The sequence below is a fragment of the Apodemus sylvaticus genome, chromosome 14 (genome assembly GCF_947179515.1).
Source record: "Apodemus sylvaticus chromosome 14, mApoSyl1.1, whole genome shotgun sequence".
Lineage (NCBI taxonomy): Eukaryota > Metazoa > Chordata > Mammalia > Rodentia > Muridae > Apodemus > Apodemus sylvaticus.
The window spans coordinates 12,750,682-12,770,405 of record NC_067485.1 but is presented as its reverse complement, the minus strand read 5'-3'; the positions used below and the strand labels follow the sequence as shown (position 1 = coordinate 12,770,405).

At 52.0% G+C, this 19,724-nt stretch overlaps 1 protein-coding gene and 1 pseudogene across 3 annotated transcripts; one reads left to right on the top strand and one right to left on the bottom strand.

Annotated features, from left to right (window-relative positions):
* Positions 1-2,593: 2,593 nt before the first annotated feature.
* On the bottom strand, positions 2,594-9,160 carry Sncb (synuclein beta). 3 transcript variants are annotated; one of them, XM_052156484.1, is made up of 5 exons: positions 9,040-9,160; positions 6,380-6,421; positions 6,108-6,226; positions 3,213-3,302; positions 2,594-2,841 (listed from the first exon to the last, which is right to left on the bottom strand). In XM_052156484.1, the coding sequence occupies exons 1-5, from the start codon at positions 9,158-9,160 to the stop codon at positions 2,809-2,811; spliced, it is 405 nt and encodes a 134-aa protein (XP_052012444.1). In that variant the 3' UTR covers positions 2,594-2,808. The 3 variants fall into 3 exon arrangements, with proteins under 3 accessions (XP_052012444.1, XP_052012446.1, XP_052012445.1); XM_052156486.1 differs by lacking the exon at positions 3,213-3,302; XM_052156485.1 differs by lacking the exon at positions 6,380-6,421.
* Positions 9,161-14,104: 4,944 nt separating this feature from the next.
* Positions 14,105-14,538, top strand: LOC127664486 (40S ribosomal protein S17-like; annotated as a pseudogene).
* The last annotated feature ends 5,186 nt before the right edge of the window (positions 14,539-19,724 follow it).

Here is a 19,724-nt window from a genome sequence, read left to right as displayed (position 1 = left end):
CCTGGCTCGACCCACCTGGCATTCCTGACCGCTTGGTGACCCCTGGGATTTGAACTGTCAGAATACGGGGCTTTCCTGAAAGCCCTCAGCTGTAAGACCAGTGCATGCGCGAGACACATCTGGACAATACCATGAGCCTACACACAAGCGTAGCACACACACACACACACACACACACACACACACACACACACCACACACGTCCATACCACCAGGTAAGTCACACATGGCTCAACAGGTACACAGTGTCACTACAGTCTGCCACACTGAACAGTGTTTATCATTTGTCCAGGGCCACACTTCTGTTTCCACCTTTGTCTGTCATCCATATTTTTCCATTTGTCTCTTTTTGAAGCCGGAGAAAACAGGTTTTGGAAATTCCAAAGGTCTTGGCCTTTGTAGTCAGGCAGAGGGCTCAATGTGGCTTTTGACATTTCTCAGCAATCAGGTTTGGCTACATAGCCTGCCTCTCCAACTCCTATTCTCCCGCTGGAGTCGAGGTTGTAGCAATGAAGTATAGAGAGTTGGTTTTAGGCGAAATTAGTGAAGGTAAGTACCACATGCTTGGGATACGCCCAGAGCTTGGGAAATGGCTCAGACCCCATGAGCTGGAGACACACACTCACGCGCACACACAGGGTCATTAGACATCGGCTGGCATCTTCTGCTGACACTTCTGGACTTGTGCCCGGAATGCATTTAAAGTGACTCTGGCAGGTGAGAATGTTGGTCTCTAAGCAGAATCATTCTCAGTGGGGCCAGGTGTAGGATTTGGCACGTAGGAAGGAGGAAATAAATCTTTTCACAGGCCAGATGGTAAATCTAGTTTTGACATCTAAAAATGGGGATCAGGGACTGAAGATAACAGTAGAACCAATAAATAAATAAGGGGTTCAGGTGCTGGTTTACAGATAACAGCTCTCTCTCTCTCACCCACACACACATTCACACGCGCACGCTGAGTGTAATAAAATCAGGACAGTCAGAACTGGTGACCAAGTGGAAAAGGTGTGCACAAATCAAGGGTATTCAAACTTAGAAAATTATTTCGTGCTGGGAAATGAACCGTATCTAAGGCAAAATTCAGCCATGCACTTGTAGTCTCTCCAGAAGACAGCTGGTTGTAGGTAGTGTGGTAATTGAGCCGAAAGGGGCTTCTGCCTCGGCTCTCTCACTCATTCAAGCCCACCGGTTTGTTTCACACCGTCACCTGCTAGCTGCTTTCTGCTTCCAGCATGAAGGCTCAGGTGACCAGAATACACTGGTCTCCTGTAGGGTTAACGGCTTTCCCCAGACTTGCCATTGTCCCTTCAACGACTCTCGGGAAAGAGGATGACTGAATAGAGGAAGCTGATTCCACACGACGTTGAGGGGGCTTCTCTGCAGGAAACCAGACTATGGCTCTTGCGCGGCGAACGCAGACCTGACCGAGTTTCTACTGCAATTGGAAACGCCGCACAGACTGGGGCGGAGCCTGTGTCAATAAAGGCGTTTTCCTACTCGCAGAGGCGGAGCCTCCACGCACTGCAGACCTAACCGAGGTTCCCATCTTAACTCTGAGTCGGCGGGAGCCCCCTAGTGCTGACCGTGGTGTGCTCCCGGTGTCTGGCGGGCTTCCCAGTAATCTGCAGACCCTCTCCTACTCTAGCTGAAATCTCAAACTTTCAGTGAGAGGAGAGTACCGCCTGTCGGGATCTCTGCCCTCTCCTGGGTCAAGGCCTCCATCGGTTTTGTTTGCGTTGGGCGGGTGTGCGTAAATGTGTGTGGACAGGACTGGAGTAGGAGGGGTCTGCCAATGGCTAATGGCGTCTTTAGGTGGCGCATCTGGGACTGGGCCAAAGAGCGCAGGTCAGCATGTGCGCTCTGGCCTTGGTGCTGACACTCGGGTTCTCGAGCGTAGAGACTGGAGCGCGTTCACGCGCGTGCATGCGTACTCATGATGCCGGTGCGGTCCTTGCTTCTTTTGGTCCTGCACTCCCTTTCCTGCCAGGAGGTGGCGCCTGATGCTTAACTTCCCACCTCCCAGTCAACTTCAATCTCAGTGTGGGTGGCGGAGGGGGCAATCACCCTCCGGGTCGTGGGCCAGCGTGGAGATGGATAAGCTGAGATCTCAGGCAACAGCGATGTACCTGGATTTAGTGCGTCAGAGTTCAAGGAGCGAAGGGGCAGTCTGGGAGCCAGAAGCCCAGTCCTGCCTAGGCGGCGCCAGCTACAGACAGATTGGCTTTATTCATGGACACACTGGGGAGCGGCTTGGCCGCCCACCCGGGATACGCTCACACGGTGGGTGGGGGGACTCTCCATGCCACAATCACAACATATGACGCCCGCGCTCGGACCGAGCGGGCTGAGGGAGGGGACATGGCACGACCTGGCTCCTGGTTTGGGTTAAAAAAAAACAATTTGGGGGTCGAAGTGGGGCTGCCCGGGGGCCCCTTGGAGAACCTCTGTTAGGATGGGGAAGGAGCCATAGTTTTCCCATCTTGGTTTAAAAATACATAGAACATGCTACATCCGAGCAGACACTGGACCAGATGGAGGGTGGGGGGCAACACTGGTAGGGCGGGGCTCCCGGCAGGACCTCTCTGCCCGACTCCAGTTCACGTCTCAGGGATGAACGCGGGCAGGTAGGACAGACGGAAGGGCAGGGCAGACACTAACACAGGCCCTGAGGAAGTGCCTCGGAGCCGAAGGAAGATCTCGTGTTTGGGGGGAAAAGGTAGAAGGACAGCCCTGGCTCTGGGGGGTGAGGAGTGGGGCAAGGAAAGGGAAGGAATTGTGCTGCTGGTGCGGGGCCCTCCTGGACCCTTACGCCTCTGGCTCGTATTCCTGATATTCCTCCTGCATCAGAGGGAGAGGCGAAGCAGAGAAGAGCACAAAGGAAAGGTTGGAGACCGAGCGGCCAAATGCAGCCTGCCCACATCCCTCCCCTTCAACGAGGAACAATGTTTGTCCCGCCCCCTGGGCAGGGAGAAACATGTAGTTTAGGGCCAGTTGAGATATTGCAAGCCCTGGGGGCGTGGCATTAGGCACCATCTGTTCTCTGCTCCCTACTTCTGCCTCCTAGACCCTGGGTTATTGAAGCTCCCTCCCACCCACCCCTACATCCCCATCCCATCCCCCCAGCTTTATTATGCTAGGGATCACCTACTTAGCTAGGGGTGGCTCCAGTCTTCCGGGACGCCCCTCTCCCAGCCCTACAGCCCCCTCACCTGGGGTGAGTCCTCATAACTTTCCCCTTCAGGTTCCATCAGAGGCTCAATCAAGGGCTCCTCTGCGGCTTCTTGGGCCACCTCCTCTGGCTGTGAACAGAGAAAGGCAGGGCTGGTTGGGCAGCTTAACAGCCCTTAAAAAATCCCATGATGGTGTGCTACGGGTTGCTTGGAAGAGTGGGATAGTCTAGGGTGTCCTGGGAGTGCCAGGAACAGTTAGATGAGTTGTGGATTTGGAGGTCTTAGAAGTGAGACGTGGAGATGTGAGATGGACCTGTGCCCGATTCCCAATCAATCATCAGGGGAAGCTGGAGTGGGAAGGGAGAGAGAGAGAGAGAGAGAGAGAGAGAGAGAGAGAGAGAGAGAGAGAGCCCAAGTGCTCTGAGCCACTCAGTCCCCCACCTGACAGCCAGTCTCTACCCCATCCCTGAGACTGAATAGATGGGGAGACGGGGCACAGCTCTCCCGTTTAGGCTCAAACTACTGGACTGGCTATAGGACCCAGGAGAGAACTCTAGAAGCTCCCCTCCAGGGCAGAAGGGAACTGGAGACTCAGGTATGGGGCTGGAAAGGGGTTCTGTGCGGTTCTCTCCACTGGCTCCACCCCTCCCTCCCTCCCCCAGGGCTGAGCTTGGCCTGATTTCTTCACTGTAGCTATTTTAAGATAAGCTGGAAGCAACAGCTCATGGTGTTGCTTGGATGTGTGAGCTAAGACTCTCCCTCCCCCCTGCATCTGCTGCCCAGATGGGCACAGACCAATGGGCACGCATGTGGAGGTCTGCTAGGCACATGGCTGGCCGCCTGCAAATCAGCACATATATGTAAACACATGATAGCTTGGGTGTTTGCATGGCTATGGAAGACCACAAGTGGGCTGGCATGTGACTAGGAGGACCCTGGAGCTGTGGTACAGAGAAGTTGGCACTTCCAGCTGCTTTAGCCCCTTGGAGTATTGTCTAAGCTTCCGTGGGTACAGAGTTTTACATCTTCTGTAAATGAGGATGGTAGAGATGACTAAAGCAATGACAAATGCTACTTTGTCCCAAGTTACCCAGCTATGATCGCAACCCAGGAAAGACATGGTGTTCAAAGCCCCAGCTCCAGGCCTTGAAGGTATAGTTTCACGCTAGAATGTGTGTCTGGCGTGCTAAAGGCCTAGGGCTCAATCTGCAGCATCCTTGTCCACAAATAAACCCCAACTGGAGCCCCTGTTTGAAAATGAACACTGCAGGACAGTAGAATGCTCTGAGCATGTGGCCTAACCACTGTGGAGCACGGCCCAGAGGACATGGAGAATCACCATTCTCCAACAGTGGCAGTCTTAGCAGCCACGCTGTAGAGTAGGAAAAACGGAACCCAGAAGAGCATGCACTCCTCCTGATGACATGTGTGTGAGATTAATGAGCACCCAACCAGTTTGCAGTGATGGGAGTCAGGAAGCAGGTACCCGCGGACCGTGGTGGGTGGGTGGGGTAGGCAGTCCCCCTCCCCCCCACCGCAGAAGGAAGCTAAGTGAGCACACAGATGCAAATGCTTGTGAGACACTCCCTCCAGAACCAGGCCTGCTCCACTGCCTCATGCAGGCCTGGCTAGGATAAGGGTCTTTAAAGGCGGCATGGTGCAGGAATTCTGGGGGTGTTTTGTGTCTTGAACTGGCTGCTGGATGGCTTCACTGGGAGATTGCTTCCTAAAGTGTCTTTCTTTTGGGGGATGGAGGGAGTTAAAACAGCCTCTAAAAACAGATATATTCTGTGCTCCTGCTCTCTCCTCTTCCTCCTGCTACCCCTCTCCATTTCGCTTCTTCTCTTTCCACAGGCTCATGGCCAGCCTCTGCTCTCTCTCTCTCTCTTCCTCTGCCTCTCGACTTCCCTCCCCATGCCTTGAATAAACTCTATTCTATACTATTAAAAAAAGATATATTTTTATTTTACGTGTGTGAGTGCTTGTCATTCATGTGTGTCTGTGTGTGACACGTGTCTGTCTGTCTGTCTGTCTGTGTACCACATTCATGCCTGGTGCCTAAAGAGGAAAGAAGAGGACCCTAGATTCTTTGGATCTTGAGTTAGAGATGGCTGTGAGCCTCAGTGTGGATGATGGGAGCCTTACTCAGGTCCTCTATAAGAGCAACAAGTGCGTTTAACTGCTGAGCCGTCTCTCCAGGCCCATAAGACCGAGTCTCGCACAGCCCTGGCAGGCCCTGTGTTTGCTGCCGACCTGATCAAGTAGCATTCACTGCTTGTAGGCCGGACTTTCTGTCTCAGGAGCTCTTGGAGTGCGGTCTCTGGAACTGCGGCACCAAGGCCCCCTGTGTACTTTAGCCTCTTGTTTCTGACTCAGGACCTTTGTGTATCCTGCTCAAAACTGCTTGGCATATCATTCTGGGACATCTTAGGGACGTTTCTCCTTCATCCTTTAGATGTCACCTCAAATGGCACCTCCCAGGAAACCTCTCCTGGCTCAAGTAGACCCGTTACAGTGTTTGCACCCCCCTCCCCAGTGTTCTCTTCTTCACCGCACACACATGCCCTGTCTGACATCATCATATGCACTAGCTGGCTTCGCTCTGGGCTCCCACTGCCTTGGTAGCATGCATGGAGCCCACTGTGGAGCCATTAGGGACAAATCCTCACTGATACAGGCATCCAGTCAATGAAAGGAACAAGCAGTGGCATGTGCAGACGTGATGGGGAACATCTGGGGTCATGCTGCTAAGTGGTCTATGCACCGGCAGTCCCTTCTGGGTCCCATCACAGGACCTACACACATCTCCCCGCAGCCTCATTTTTAACCAGCGTAATCAGACTTGTGGGAAGGGAGGCAAGCTAGCCAGGATGGCGGCAGGCATGTGTGCCCGGTATGTGTGACGGGTGTGTGTGTGTGGGGCGGGGCACTTGCCTTCAGGTCTGTGGGGAACTCCTCCTTCTTCACCAGGCCGGTGGCTGCCGCAATGTTCCCAGCCCCAGAGAACACAGCTCCTCCCAGATGGGATGCCTGCTCCTTGGTTTTCTCAGCCACTGGAGCAGGGAGGGGTTTGGGGAAAGGTTCAATGTCAGCCCCACCCCCCACATCGTGTCCCAGAGCCTTCCCTCTCCAGGGGCAATCCACACAGAAGCCTCCGGAGTCCCCATGCCCCTCACCCCCATAAAGCATTAGGACTGCTTTGGTACCTGAGGCCACACCTTGTACCACTCCCTCTTTGGTCTTGCTTCCTATAGGAAGAAAGAGGAACGTAGTTAAAGAGTCTGAACACAGGGAACAGAGATCCCAATCCAACACTGGGGCTATGCGGGGAGCAGAGGACCCAGGTAGCAATGAGTCCCCTGAACTCCTCAATGAACCCCTATACCCCACAACGCTCACCCTCCCCTCCATGCTAACTACACTCAGTCCCAACACATACTTCCTCAGGCCTCTGGTTCCCTGTCCCAGTATCCACACCCTCCCTGTGGTGGCTGGCTGAGTATCAGGGCAAAGCTCTTAGCGCCTCCTGGTTTACCATTAGGGCTGTGATGGTGGTGGAGCGTTGTTCTTTCTTCATAGTTGGAAAACAGAAGTGCAGTAAGAGCCCTGCAGTTAGTGGCTGGGTGAGCATTCAAGGCCTAATTGAATCAGTTCCCAGCTATGGTGTAGCCCAGGATGGGAGGCTGGGAGGACCAGCCATGCTCTTTGCCCCATGCCCTGGCCCCTGCTGCATTTCTGCTAATCTGTCTCCTCCAAACAAGCTCCTCCTCTGGCTAAAGTGGAGAGTGTTAGGTGCAGGTGAGTCTGAAGGTGATGTTCAGATCGCAGAAGGCACCCATGCCCCTGGCTGGGTCTTCACCAGGATGGCGGAGAAGCATTGGAAGAGGCGAGAAGTTCTGACCACAGGGTATGTATCCTCCAGGGCCTGGGGAATCTGTCATGTGAAGGTGTAGCAACCAAAGACTGGCAAGCTTGGGCTAAGGCCTTCACAGAGGGGATGGGACTAGGCTAGCGAGGGGAAAGAGTGGGATGACGTGTGCACAAAGCTAAGGCAGCAGGAATCCGGAGGCACAAGGGACAGGAGTCCCCCTGCATGCTCACTATTCATTGACTCGCCAGCAAATAGTCTGCACGTTTTACGTGCAAGGCCCGGACCAGTGGTTCACTCTCTGTCCTTGGTTAGTGGGGAAAGAATATTTAGACTCCAGGGACTGCAAGCGATGGGGACACTGCCTGGACCTTGAGAAATGGGGAACATGTAAGTATTTTAAAAGGAGATTTTGGAGGAGGAACCCAAAAGCAGGCAGGTAAGATTCCACTTGAGGACTAGGGCACCAGGTACGTATGGCGAAAGCCGTGCTGGGAATGTAGGTTGATGTGGGCATGATGGGTACCTCATGCCAGGTTATAGGAGCTAAGGCCGTCACACAGAGGTCCCCGAGCAGGGGGTGGGGAAGGTAGGAAGCACCTCCCAGGGGGACAGACACCACGGCTGGGAGAGGCAGAGCCTATTAGCAGAGAGCCCATAATGTGGTCCCAGGGGCTTAAGGAGGAAAAAGAAGGAGGGAGGGGTAAAGAAGGGAGGCCAGGGCCTTGGCAAGGTTGATGCAGACTCAAGACACTCTTCTGCTGGACTTAATTATTACTAGTCCTGTCTCAGGTGGCAAAGTCCCCTGGCCTCCCTGCAATCTGCTCTGTCCCCGAAGGTCCGAGGAACTATTCTGAACTAGTCAGATCGCATCAATCTCTCACGCGTAGCCTCTAACGGGAACCACACGAATGCCCCAGCCTGGCCCATGTGGTCTTCTTATGGATGGGTTCCTGACTGCCCCTCTGAGCTCTCCTTCCGGCGAGAGTCATACCCTCTGCCTTTCAGTCCATTCTATGGGCTTTGCATCCTGCCTCTCTGCCTTTCCAGGCTCCTGAGTGTCGAGGGCTGAACCCGTGCTCTACCTGCCAGTAGCTCCCTTCTTACTCTCTTGCCCCAAAGGATGCCCACACTTGCTGCTCCGTGTCAGGTCCTGCCCCTGAAACAAACGCTGCGCTATGCTGTGAGGAGAGCACGGCCTTGTGACCTCTCAGCATCCACACACACAGCGATTGACACACAGTATGCTTTTAATGGTCACAATCCAAGCCTGCAAATGACCTTGGGCAAAATGTCCAGCTCTTTTCCATAAGAGCAAGCCCCGGCTTATGATCTGAGCTCCTAAACAAGTCAGTGGACTTCCATTCCCAGCCTTTTTCTCTAGTTATGCAAATAACCCTACAAACTCCCCTTTCACACTTTGGGTGAGAGATATTAACCTCCTGACCTTTGTCCTGATACCAGCTGCCAGCTGCTGGGAGGATGAACTGGAGAGATTGCCAAGGTAAAACCACAGGCTGTGTGTGTGTGTGTGTGTGTGTGTGTGCGTATGGGGGGTGCTGATAGCTGAAGAGAGCCCGCCAATAGCCAGGAAAGGTGGGGGATCTCCAGCAGGATTCATACCCGGGCTTTGGGCTTTACCAGCTGTGTGACCTTGGGGATAGCGGTTAACCGAGGGCCCCAGAGTCACTGATCTGTACAATAGCCCGGGAATGTTACATGTAATGGCATTTCACTGCACTTGGCCTCAAGGAAAGGTTCCCCACCAGGTCACTATTAATAGTGATGACGGGGATAAGGAAAAGGAAACTGTGGCGAGCTTGGGTCCTGGTCTTGCATTTGAACATCATCTCCACCAGCACCCACCACATCCCCACCTCCCAATTCCACGGACCGGCTGTGTCCCCAGTGACCCCTACTGACCTCGCCCATCTGCTGACTCATATTCTCATGCCCAGACCCCTCAAAAGACACCCAGCCCCGCGGCCCCTTGCCCACCGACATAGAGGACGCCTTCCTTGGTCTTTTCTGCTGCCTCGGTGACCCCCTGCTTGGTTTTCTCAGCTGCAGCCACAACGCCCTCCTTGGCCATGGACAGGCCCTTCATGAACACGTCCATCCTGGCGGCCTGGGGAGGGCGAACACACAAGTGCCAGGGCGCTGGCTCTGCACCCTCACTCGGGTCCTCCCAGGGGACCCGGTGCCCCCTCCCTCCCTTCCTCAGACTTGGCGCGCTTCTGGGTCGGGAGCCCCCTCCTACCCTCTCCACTCCCCAGCTCTAGGCCTCAGAGCTATGCTGCGGTGAGTCCTAGCGTCCTTGAAACCCCGGGACGCGGGAGGGGCCAGCACCTCAGTTATCCGGAGAGCTGCAACCTGCAGGCCCGCAGAACCGGAAGCTAGGCTCGGCGCGAACACCAGGGCCTGTCTGTACACACAACAGTCACACGGTCTGCATACAAACACACACCACGGACATGCTCACGTGCACACACAGAACACGGGGCGTTTAGAAGCGCGTGGACACTCCGGCACACGGGCACGGACGCACGTCCGCATGTCCACCCAGACTGTAGCAATCAGAGGGGACAGACGCGCATCCTGCAGTGCACCTGCCCGCGCCGGCTCAGCGCTTTCCATCTCTGTGCCCACGTTTCTCCCAGGGCAATCTCCATCCCGCTCCTCACCTTACCCTAGATCTTTCTGGATCCCCTTTCCGGAGTCTCACCTGGGTTTCGGGGCCGGGCTAGGGGATGGAGCTGTGGTGGCGGCAGCGGCGGCTACTGCGAGCAGACGCGCGGGGCTGGGTTACGCCAGGTACGGGTGGGCTCTGGGCCAGTGGGGTCCTGCTGTGGTCAGGCTCTTGAGTCACCGTCTCTGAGCTGGAGCGCAGCAGTGCTCCGGCCTTGGGTGCTCTGCTACCAAGGATGCTACTCGCGCGCTCCGGCTCCGCTCCGGCTCCTGCTCCGGCGCTGCGGCAGCTCTGAGCTCAGCACTCCCCCCTGGTGGCCGCGCCGCCCCCTTCGCCTGACTGACAGGGGGCGGGGATGTGACATCTCCCCAGAGCAGGCGAGCCTCCAGGGGAGGGCCTATGACATGCAGCCCGGGACCCTAGTGCTGGAAACCAGTAGTCTTTGAGGAGGGTGGGAGGGGGCAATGCGGTGAGCGTGGACTGGGGAAGAAATGATGCGGTTGGCCTGGGAGTTCAGAGAGATTCCAATCCTAGCTAGGTTTGTTAGTCATTGTGGGATCTTGAATTGCCTACCTCACCTTTTGAAACGCCAGGTTCTCTTCTGTAGAACGGAGGAGGAGGTCAATGCCTGTCTAGGCAGCGCTTGCATGGGTGGCGCAGGTCGAGGGGGGAAACAGTGCTAAAGAAAAGCAGGGTTTATATCTCAGGGAGATGCCGCGTGTATGTGCTCATGGCCACGCAGAGAGAAGAGGCAGGAAACAAAATAAATGTATCCATACTTGAACCACACAGGGTTACTACAGCCTGTGAGATGAGTTAGGAAGACAGAAATGCTGATGTAAGAAATGGAATTGAGCCGGGCAGTGGTGGCACACACCTGTAATCCCAGCACTCTGGGAGGCAGAGGCAGGCGGATTTCTGAGTTCAAGGCCAGCCTGGTCTACAGAGTGAGTTCCAGGACAGCCAGGACTATACAGAGAAACCCTGTCTGGAAAAAAAAAAAATCCAAAAAACCAAAAAAACCAAAAAAAAAAAAAAAAAAAAAAAGGAATGGAATCGAGGCAGGGTAGGTAGACAGCAAAGGCCTTTTTCAAGGAACTTGGAGTAGAGATTCGGGAGAAGCAACAAGGTAGGTCTAGACAGGCGAGGGTAAGATCCACCGAACCAGACCCTCAAGAGCAAAGGCCCCGAGGCCCTGAGGGGTAACCAGGAGGCAATACAACCTAGAACAGGTGCTGAAGAAGACCCAGACGAGAAGACAATGGCTTATGGTTATGGGACGGGATTCCAGATACACAGCCAGACCTCAGTCAGCTCTATGGAAGAATTAAACCCACGCAGGTGCAGGATCCCAGATGAAAGGGACTCTGGGAGCTCAGGGAGTCAGGGAAAGAAGTAAAAAGGAGGTGGCACTTAGCTTGGGGCTCATGGCACGGGTAAGGTTTTCCCTCGGGAACAAGATCAGAAGAGCATTTTAAGCTGCGGATATAACACAGGCGAAGGCAGCGGGGATGGAAGCGCTGGGCTGGGCGTTTCAGAGATGTGCGTCAGCAGCAGACAGTAGGGCATAGACGGGAAAAGCTCATGGCTATGGTAGGGCTGTAAGTTGGCAGAGGCTTTAGGAAGGCCAGCTTGGCAGTGTTTCCTAGGACTTTTGGACTGGCAGAGCCCCTTCCAGGAACTCACCCGGTGGATCTCCAGTTGACGTGTGGGCAGGGATGGTCATTGTAGGAAACACTGACAATGTGCTAGATGTCCTCTTAGAGGTCTGGGTACTTCCTTATAGTACATCCGCCCAGTGGCACAGGGTGATGATGTGGTTAGGGGCCATGAGTCAGACCCCCCCCCCCATGGACCAACACACTAATGAATCAAGATGGCAGAATCAAGATGGTGTTAGTGAAAGGCCGATGCAGAGATTGGAGGTGTTGAGCAAGCTAATTTTGATACATAGAAAATTACATGTTTAACAAGTTATATCTAAGAATATAGTTTTATGTATATCAATATTTATTATATATTAGTATATTTTAGATATATAAGTGTATATATGTACACTATATGTATTTATCATAGACTATGTGTATTATATACAGACATGTTCCATACAAATATACACGTATAGTCGACCTTCACTATCAAAGGGTTCTGCAACCTTAGATGCGACCCAACAACCGAATCAAGAAGACCAGCTGGAGAGATGGCCCAGTGACTTTTTTTCCTGAGGATCAGAGTTCAATTCCCAGCACCCTCATGAGGCTGCTCACCTCCAGCTCCAGGGACTCTTCAGGTCTCCACAGGCCTGTGGAGTGTACTCATGTGTGCAGACCATACATATATACATAATTTGAAAAAACTACTAAATTTTAAATAAGGAGGAAAATGTGTAAACAAACACTATCTATGGTGAACACACTTTTTTTGTCATTATCTTTTAAGTAATAGTTACCTAGCACTGCACTGTATCGGGTCTTAGAAGTCCTCCAGCGTGATTAGAGTCCGCAGAAAGTGGGGTGCGGCTTATATACATTGTCACGCCATTATACATGAGGGCCTTGAGCAGCCACTGATTTTGGTGCCTGCCGTGGGTCCTGGAATTCATCACTGGGGATAACCAGGGAAGGGACGTCTGTATACATCCATCATCAGAGAAAGACAGAACTCTGTAATGACAGCCACAAAACTGTAGCTGAATTGCCTCAGAAGTGGGCAGAAAGGGGTAAAGCCACGATGGACAGTTCTCCTTCTTCATCTGTCTTTGTGCTGCTTAGTTATTTTCTCTAGTTCAGGAGACGCGTGGCTGCACAGCATTGCAACTGTCCGTTCCTGTGACTGGGGACTCACTGCCTTCTGAGGCAGAGCCTCCCCCTCCCCCTCTACAAACCCACAATGCCAACATTGCTACTTCAGCTTCCTCACATGAGGAGACACGGCTGGCACATGTAGCTGGAGACTGCTTTCGGCAGGGAATGCAGGGGGTAGAGGTGATGGTGACAGCTCTTGCCAGTGACCATGGGCAGCAATGCCACTCTTCCTGGAGTGTCCAGCACCGACAGAGCAAGCCACTGACCACAGCCCTGGTGTCTGGGAAGCCCTTGTAGCCTGCTAGGCCGTGGGGGCAGTGTCACTCCAGGCCGTATGGTCGCTGTGGAGCTTTCTGTCTTCCCAGAGAGGGAGCCGCTCGGTGTTTGGTCGTAGATGCCTTAGATATTAGATGAGCTGGTCAGTGTTTCTGTGGCCTGCATGCAGAATTCTGAATGCCGGTAAGATGAAGAGTGCAGGAAAGTGGACAAGACAGGGGAGGGAGGGGACGGAGATGGACCTCTGTTTGTGCCTCAGAGCAGGAAATGGCAAGATGTGGGGTGATTTGGGGGAGTTTGTGGTTTTGTTGTTTTTTTCATTTGTTTTTATATAAGGTCTCACAATATAGCCCAGGCTAGATCAAACTTGCAGAGGTTTGCCTGCCTCTGCCTCCCGAGTGCTGGGGTTAAAGGGAGGCTTGACTAAATTTCTACTGTTTAAGTTAGTTTAAGGGTACAGTCCCTCATGGTGTGGGACGACAATGAGAGCTGGAGGCCGCTGGTCACACAGCATCCAGAGCGAAGGGCATGTCACCAGAGGATGCAGGAGGAGGGCCAGAAACATGTGGGAGCACGGTGTGGCCACAGGAGATGGGGCTCACTCCTCTCTCTCGCTGCCTTCTGTTCTTTGCTCCTTCTTTGCGATGGGATCTTGCTGCAGTCCGTACTTTTCTGAGCCTAGTGACCTTCCTGCCCATCTACATCCGAGTGCTGGGATCGCAGGTCTGGACCAGCGCGGTGGATCTTCACTTTCACTCTGTAACTGCGGCTGTGTTGGGAGAAAGCCGCTCTTGGGCGTGGGTGGCAGCTGGGGTCTGGCTCAGAGTCACCAGGAGACACCTAAGGACTCCTCACACAGGCGGTTGGATATGCTTTTCTGGATTTTTAGGTCCCAGCTAGAGAGATCACCATTTGTATCACAGTGATGCTCAGGCTGGGGGAGGGTGTGAAGAGATAAGTGGAGACAGTAGAAAGAACCTGTGGTGGTTTGAACGCTCGGCCCAGGGAGTGGCACTATTAGGAGGTATGGCCTTGTCAGAGTAGGTGTGGCCTTGTTGGAGGGAGCATATCACGGTGACGGTGGGCTTTCAGACCCCCTGTCTAGCTGCCTGGAAGACAGTCTTCTCCTGGCTACCTTCCGATTAGGATGCAGAACTCTCAGTTCTTTCTCTAGCACCATGTCTACCTGGTTGTACCTGGATACTGCCACACTCCCACTTTGATGATAATGGACTGAACCCCTGAACCTGCTCCAATTAAATGTTGTCCTTTATAAGAGTTGCCTTGGCCTCTTTTACGGAGACCCGCTCATATGGGCCACGCTCGCACCAAGACTGTGATGAGGGCAGCCTGGGTCATCATCGAGAAGTACTACATGTGCCTGGGTAATGACTTCCACAAGCGTGGGTGCAAGATCGCCATCATCCCCAACAAGAAACTTCAGAACAAGATAGCGGGCAATGTCGTGCATCTGATGAAGCGGATTCAGAGAGGTCCTGTGAGAGGTATCGCTATCAAGTTGCAGGAAGAAGAGAGAGAGGGGAGAGATAATTATGTTCCTGAGGTCTCAGCTCTAGATCAGGAGATCATTGAGGTAGATCCTGACACCAGAAGCTGAAGCTTCTGGACTTTGGCAGTTTCTCCAACCTTCAGGTCACTCAGCCTACGGTTGGGATGAATTTCAAAACGCCACATGGAGCTGTTTAATCTGTTATGCCATATTTTCAATAAACCTGAAAACAAAACAAACAAAAAAAATGAGTTGCCTTGGCCATGGTGTCTCTTCACAGCAGTGAAAACCAACTAAGACAGTACTTAAGGAACACCCCAGAGCAAAGAGGAGGCTGTGTTCATCAGAGAGCCTACACAGCAGAGCTGGTAGGTTGTGGTGTGGGGCACAGCTTTCTTAGCAAGACCTGACCACTGACATCTCAAAATCAGAGCAGTACTCACAAGACCCTCCCAAGCCTGGGCCTCCTAACATTTTCTTGTGTAAGGGCAGATGGGAGGTCACCAACATAGTGACTCTCTCCCTGCCGTGTCCCCAGCTGTACATGGTCTTCTTGTTGTCTCTGGAGCCCTACAGGAATAGTAGGTGGAAAGTTGGTTTGGGGCTTGTCACCCATGCTGTGGTGGGACTCTTCTATAACATGGCTGTTTGGGGGCTGCCCACCCTCCTGTAGATAAGCCCAGTAAACCCATCAGCTCATGAGCTGGACACGGTGGAGTTGTCTTTGGTCTGTCATTGGTGATCTGTCTGTCGTGCTCAAGTGTGTACTCTATTTGCTGATGAATAGATCAATGAGTAGTTTTCAAGGCTAAGAAGGATGTAAAAGGAGGGGTGGCTTTAAAAGCTCGCTGGGAGCCGTGGTGGCGCACGCCTGTAATCCCAGCACTCTGGGAGGCAGAGGCAGGCAGATTTCTGAGTTCGAGGCCAGCCTGGTCTAAAGAGTGAGTTCCAGGATGGCCACAGCTATTCAGAGAAACCCTGTCTGAAAAAACCAAAAAACCAAAAAAAAAAAAAAAAAAAAAAAAAAAGCTCGCTGGGGACAGCAAGCCTCTTTAGACAGGGTGGGCAGGAGCTGACACTTGAACCAAGCTCTGGAGGACAGAGGGAAAATCAACTGTCTAGAGAAATTCGGGGTTGTAGGTTGTAGTTCAGGGGATAGAGGGCTGGCTTAGCATAAATGGGGTACTGGGGTTCATCTCCAGCACCCTATAAATAAGGGGTGGTGGCAAATACCTGCAATCCCAGCACACAGGTGGAGGCAGGAAGATCAGAATTTGGGATGTTTTTAGCTACAGAGCAAGTCTGAATTCTTGGCCAGCATGAGCCATTAAAGAGGGAGGGGAAAAGGAGGGGAGGAAAGAATGGAGAGGGAGGGAGGGAGGGAGGGAGAGAGGGAGGAAGAGAAAGAGAAGTAACTTCCAAAGCAAAGGCGGGGCAGACCGACCATGGCCTGCTGGAGACACCTGCTCATGGACCCTATGAGATGGGATCATGCTGGCCTCGAGCCTGAACTTTGGCTCACATTCTGGTTGTCCAGGAAGGCATTAAACAAAAAAAAAAAAAAAAATTAAACGATCAGATCAATATCAGACAACCTCTCTGAGACACACAAAGAATGTTCTATAAGGAGGGGGGGTGGAAAGCAGGGAGAGTGTTCAGGACTCAAGCCTCGGCCCAGGCCAGAGCCGGCAGGGCTTATCTGGGATAGCACAGGGAAAGGAATACGTGGACAGGCAAGTTTCAGAGCAGGAAGTGGGGTTCACAGAAGACCTTCTCTCTGTGTGAGATCTGAATGGATAAAATAAGGTAGATGGCCCATCTCCAGAAAGACGATTCCCTAGAACTGGGGTGCTTTGGTCTATAATAGAAGTAAAAACAAAAGAAAAGCAAAAGAATGGATGATGGAAATCCAGGTGCAGAGACTTCATTGGCTGTTTCTGACCAGGACGAAGGATGAGATAAAAAGAATCTGGCTTTAGTTTCAAGGAAACTAACACAGGAAGATCCAAGCAGATAATGTCTTTGGTCCACTGGAAAGAATTATCTGGCTTCAGGACAGAGGAGGCTACTGTCTGAGAGGACCACCCACAAAAACACTAAGGGTGAAGATGAACATTGTCCTCTACATGGATTAACCAGAGTGGATGCTTAGCCACTGTCCGTGAGCTGGACTTGCCGTGGGGAGTAGGGGTCTTGTAGAAACACTTCTGCACAGCAAGTGTGGAAGAAAACTGAGGAGTCTTTGTTACTTCAGCATGGGGGAGACATTGACACCCAAACAGAAGACCTCTCAACCTCCTTGTATCTTGGCTCTGGGAACAGAGATACTTTGTAACCATTCTGATAAACCTGAAGAACTGTCTGGAAGATACTGCGTGAGATGCTGCCGAGAGCACAGACATCTGTGAAGGGCTTGCAAGCTCTTCCCCTCTGTCTTAGCCGATCTAGTGATTTTCTTAAGCTTCTAAGCACAGGGTCCTCCTCTAAGTGAGAGGTAAAATAGTCCCACAATGCAGTGTCAGTTCCAGGCACTGCTACAGAAATCCCCTTGGTGTGCATCACAAAACTCTTCCAAGGGACTGTCTGACCTTGATGTCAAAATGTAGTGGAGAGTTGTTCAGAATGATTTTATTTGATCAGTTTTTTGTGGAGTTTGTGAGTTTTACTGGATATTCTGAACTTACTTATACTTCAAAGCTTGACAGAGGGACCACGGATAGCTTAGCAGGTAAAGGTGCTTGCTGCCAAGCCTGATGGCTTGAGTTTGATCCCTAGGACCTCCCTGGTGGAAAGAGCTAGCTGACTGCCACGAGTTGTCCTCTGACCCCTGCATGTGTGCTATGGTATGCTTACCCGCTTACACTAACCTCCACTACAAATGAATTAATGTAGGATCAGGAAGATGTCTCAGTGAAGAGGTGCTTTTTTGCATCTCTCTCTCTCTCTCTCTCTCTCTCTCTCACACACACACACACACACACACACACACACTGGTGGTTTGAGTGAAAATGGTTTCCATAGGCTCATATAGTTGAATGTTTGGTCCCCAGTTGGTGGAACTGTTTGGGAAGGATTAGGGGGTGTGGCCTGTTAGGAAGGAGGGTGTGGCCTTATTGGAAGAAGTGTGACGCTGAGAGCAGACTTCGAGGTTTCAAAAGTCCAGCTTATTCCAGATAGCTCTCTCTCACGTCTTGCTTGTGGATTAGGTGTAAACTCTCAGCTGCTGCCCCAGCACCATGCCTGCTGACCTGCTGCCATGCTCCTGCTCTGGTTATCATGGAGTCAACCTCTGAAACAATAAACCCCCATTAAATGCTTCTTTATTAAAGTTGCCTTGGTCATGGTGTCTCTTCATAGTAATATAAAAAGTAACTAAAACACACACACACACACAAAAAACCAATTAATAATAAATGGTAAAAATTGAAAATAACTGTAATATAATTTATAATAATAATAATAATAAAGCAACTTGGGTCTGGAGAGATGGTTCAGTAGTTAAGAGCACTTGCTATCTATAACTCTAGCTCCAGGGGACCTGATGCCCCCTTCTGGCCTCATTGGGTACCCATATACAGGTACACAGATGCAGACACATAAATAAATTAAAAAATAAGTCTTAAGTAAATTGAAAAACTTAGAACTTTAATATTTTTTTCTAAAGACTCAGGCTATTTGAAGAAAGCAACTAGCTGGGTGTTCATTAATGTATGCTTAAAAATATACTTGACTTTTTTTGGGGGGAAGCAGCATATCAAGACAGGGTTTCTTTGTGTAGCCCTTGGCTGTCCTATAACTCATTCTGTAGACCAGGTTGACCTTGAACTCAGAGATCTGCCCGCCTCTCCTTCTGGAGTGCTGGGATTAAAGGTGTGTACCACCACTGACCGCTCAGCTCTTGACATGCCTTTGTACAAAGATTTGCTTATTGTATCTTAAGTGTATGATAGTGTTTTGCCTATGTGTTTGTATGTGCACTGCATGCATGCAGTGGTGCCTGTGGATACCAGAAGAGGGTATTGGATCCCTTGGCACTAGAGCTGCAGATGGCTGTTAGCTGTGTGAGTACTGGGAACCAAACCTTGGCTCTCTGCTGCAAGTGTGTTTAACCACTGAGCCATCTCTCTAATCCCCTAATTCACGAATGTCTCATTCCACCCCCCCCCTTACCACATTGCTCACAATCGGGAAGACTCCCCTCTCTCACCCTCAGCGAGACACCTGATTCTCCTTGTAAGGGTGGGTCAGTGTCCCCCATTGGATACAGGACTTTAATCTAGGTTTACCTGCCTCTTCCTGCTGGCTTGTGCACTTCCCGACAGAACCTTGGTTTTAGGACACACTGCCCCCACCTCAACGGTCCTCATTTATAAACGATGACTAAGGCAAACTGACAAAAGGATAATAAACTCTGAGGGGTATGGTTATCATAGAGGGACCAGAATACTGAATAGCTCAGGCTTCCTAAACAAAAGGCGCATAGTCTGATACTGATTGACCAAAAGCACAAATAGAAACAAAGTAAAAGTTTTAAAGGGAAAGAAAGAAATTTCAGAGCAGGGCTGGGATTCAAGCGCCTCAGCCTCACTGCTCTGGGAAGATAGGCCCGGCTGACCTTGGCTAAGAGCCGGATTCCCAGCAGGCCCAGCGACTTGCTTGTAGTGCCTCTCCCTAGTCACCACAATCCGGGGGCTGCTCCCGGCTGGTCAATGTAGAAGGTGGTGTTATGCCTGGATGCCACCCTGTGCCAGGAAAGGGCCACGGCTCTGATGCAGCTGAGACCATGCCCAGCCCTGGAGAGAGCTGCTCCCTTACCCTACAGATCCTGGAGAGAGCTGCTCCCTTACCCTATAGATCCACAGCGTTGCCCTGCCTGGCCTCCTCCAGGGCTGCCTGTGCAGAGGCATTCCACAGTGCCATTGAAGGGCTCTTTCCCTAGGGGCCTTGAATATGGGTCCTGGTAGTTGAGGGGAACACAGCAGGTCTGGGGTTGAGCCAGGTTTCAGACCTGAGCTCTAAGGGTCAGGCAGCATCTACTTCCTGTCTCTGGGGATGTCTGCCCTGGGAACCCAGCCACCACACTGTGAAAGCTGAGCAGTCACACGGAACTGAGGTTTCTGCAGACAGCTGAACTAGCCACCCCATGTGAGCGACAGATGCCCTCAGCCCCGAGCTGTGAGTCAGCCTGGCCTATCTTGCTTTGGAGCAGAGAATGGCTGAGTCCACAGACACTATCCAAACTGCCGATCTGCAAGCGCAATAAACGATTGTTGTAGGCCAGTAAGACTGGCCGTGCTACACGGCAACAGCTAAGTGGCTTGCCCTACTCCTCTTCCAGTACTTCTGGACTTAGCATCTCTCCATCCTCTTTGCGCTCCTGACCGCTGACACATATTAACGTCCT

Bases quoted from the DNA above. Each gene is read 5' to 3' on its own strand.
- Sncb (XM_052156484.1), bottom strand. From the start codon at position 9,160: ATGGACGTGTTCATGAAGGGCCTGTCCATGGCCAAGGAGGGCGTTGTG. The intron at 6,422-9,039 runs GTGGGCAAGGGG...TTCTTCCTATAG, and splicing joins GGAAGGCGTCCTCTATGTCG to GAAGCAAGACCAAAGAGGGA. The intron at 6,227-6,379 runs GTACCAAAGCAG...TCCCTGCTCCAG, and splicing joins GGTACAAGGTGTGGCCTCAG to TGGCTGAGAAAACCAAGGAG.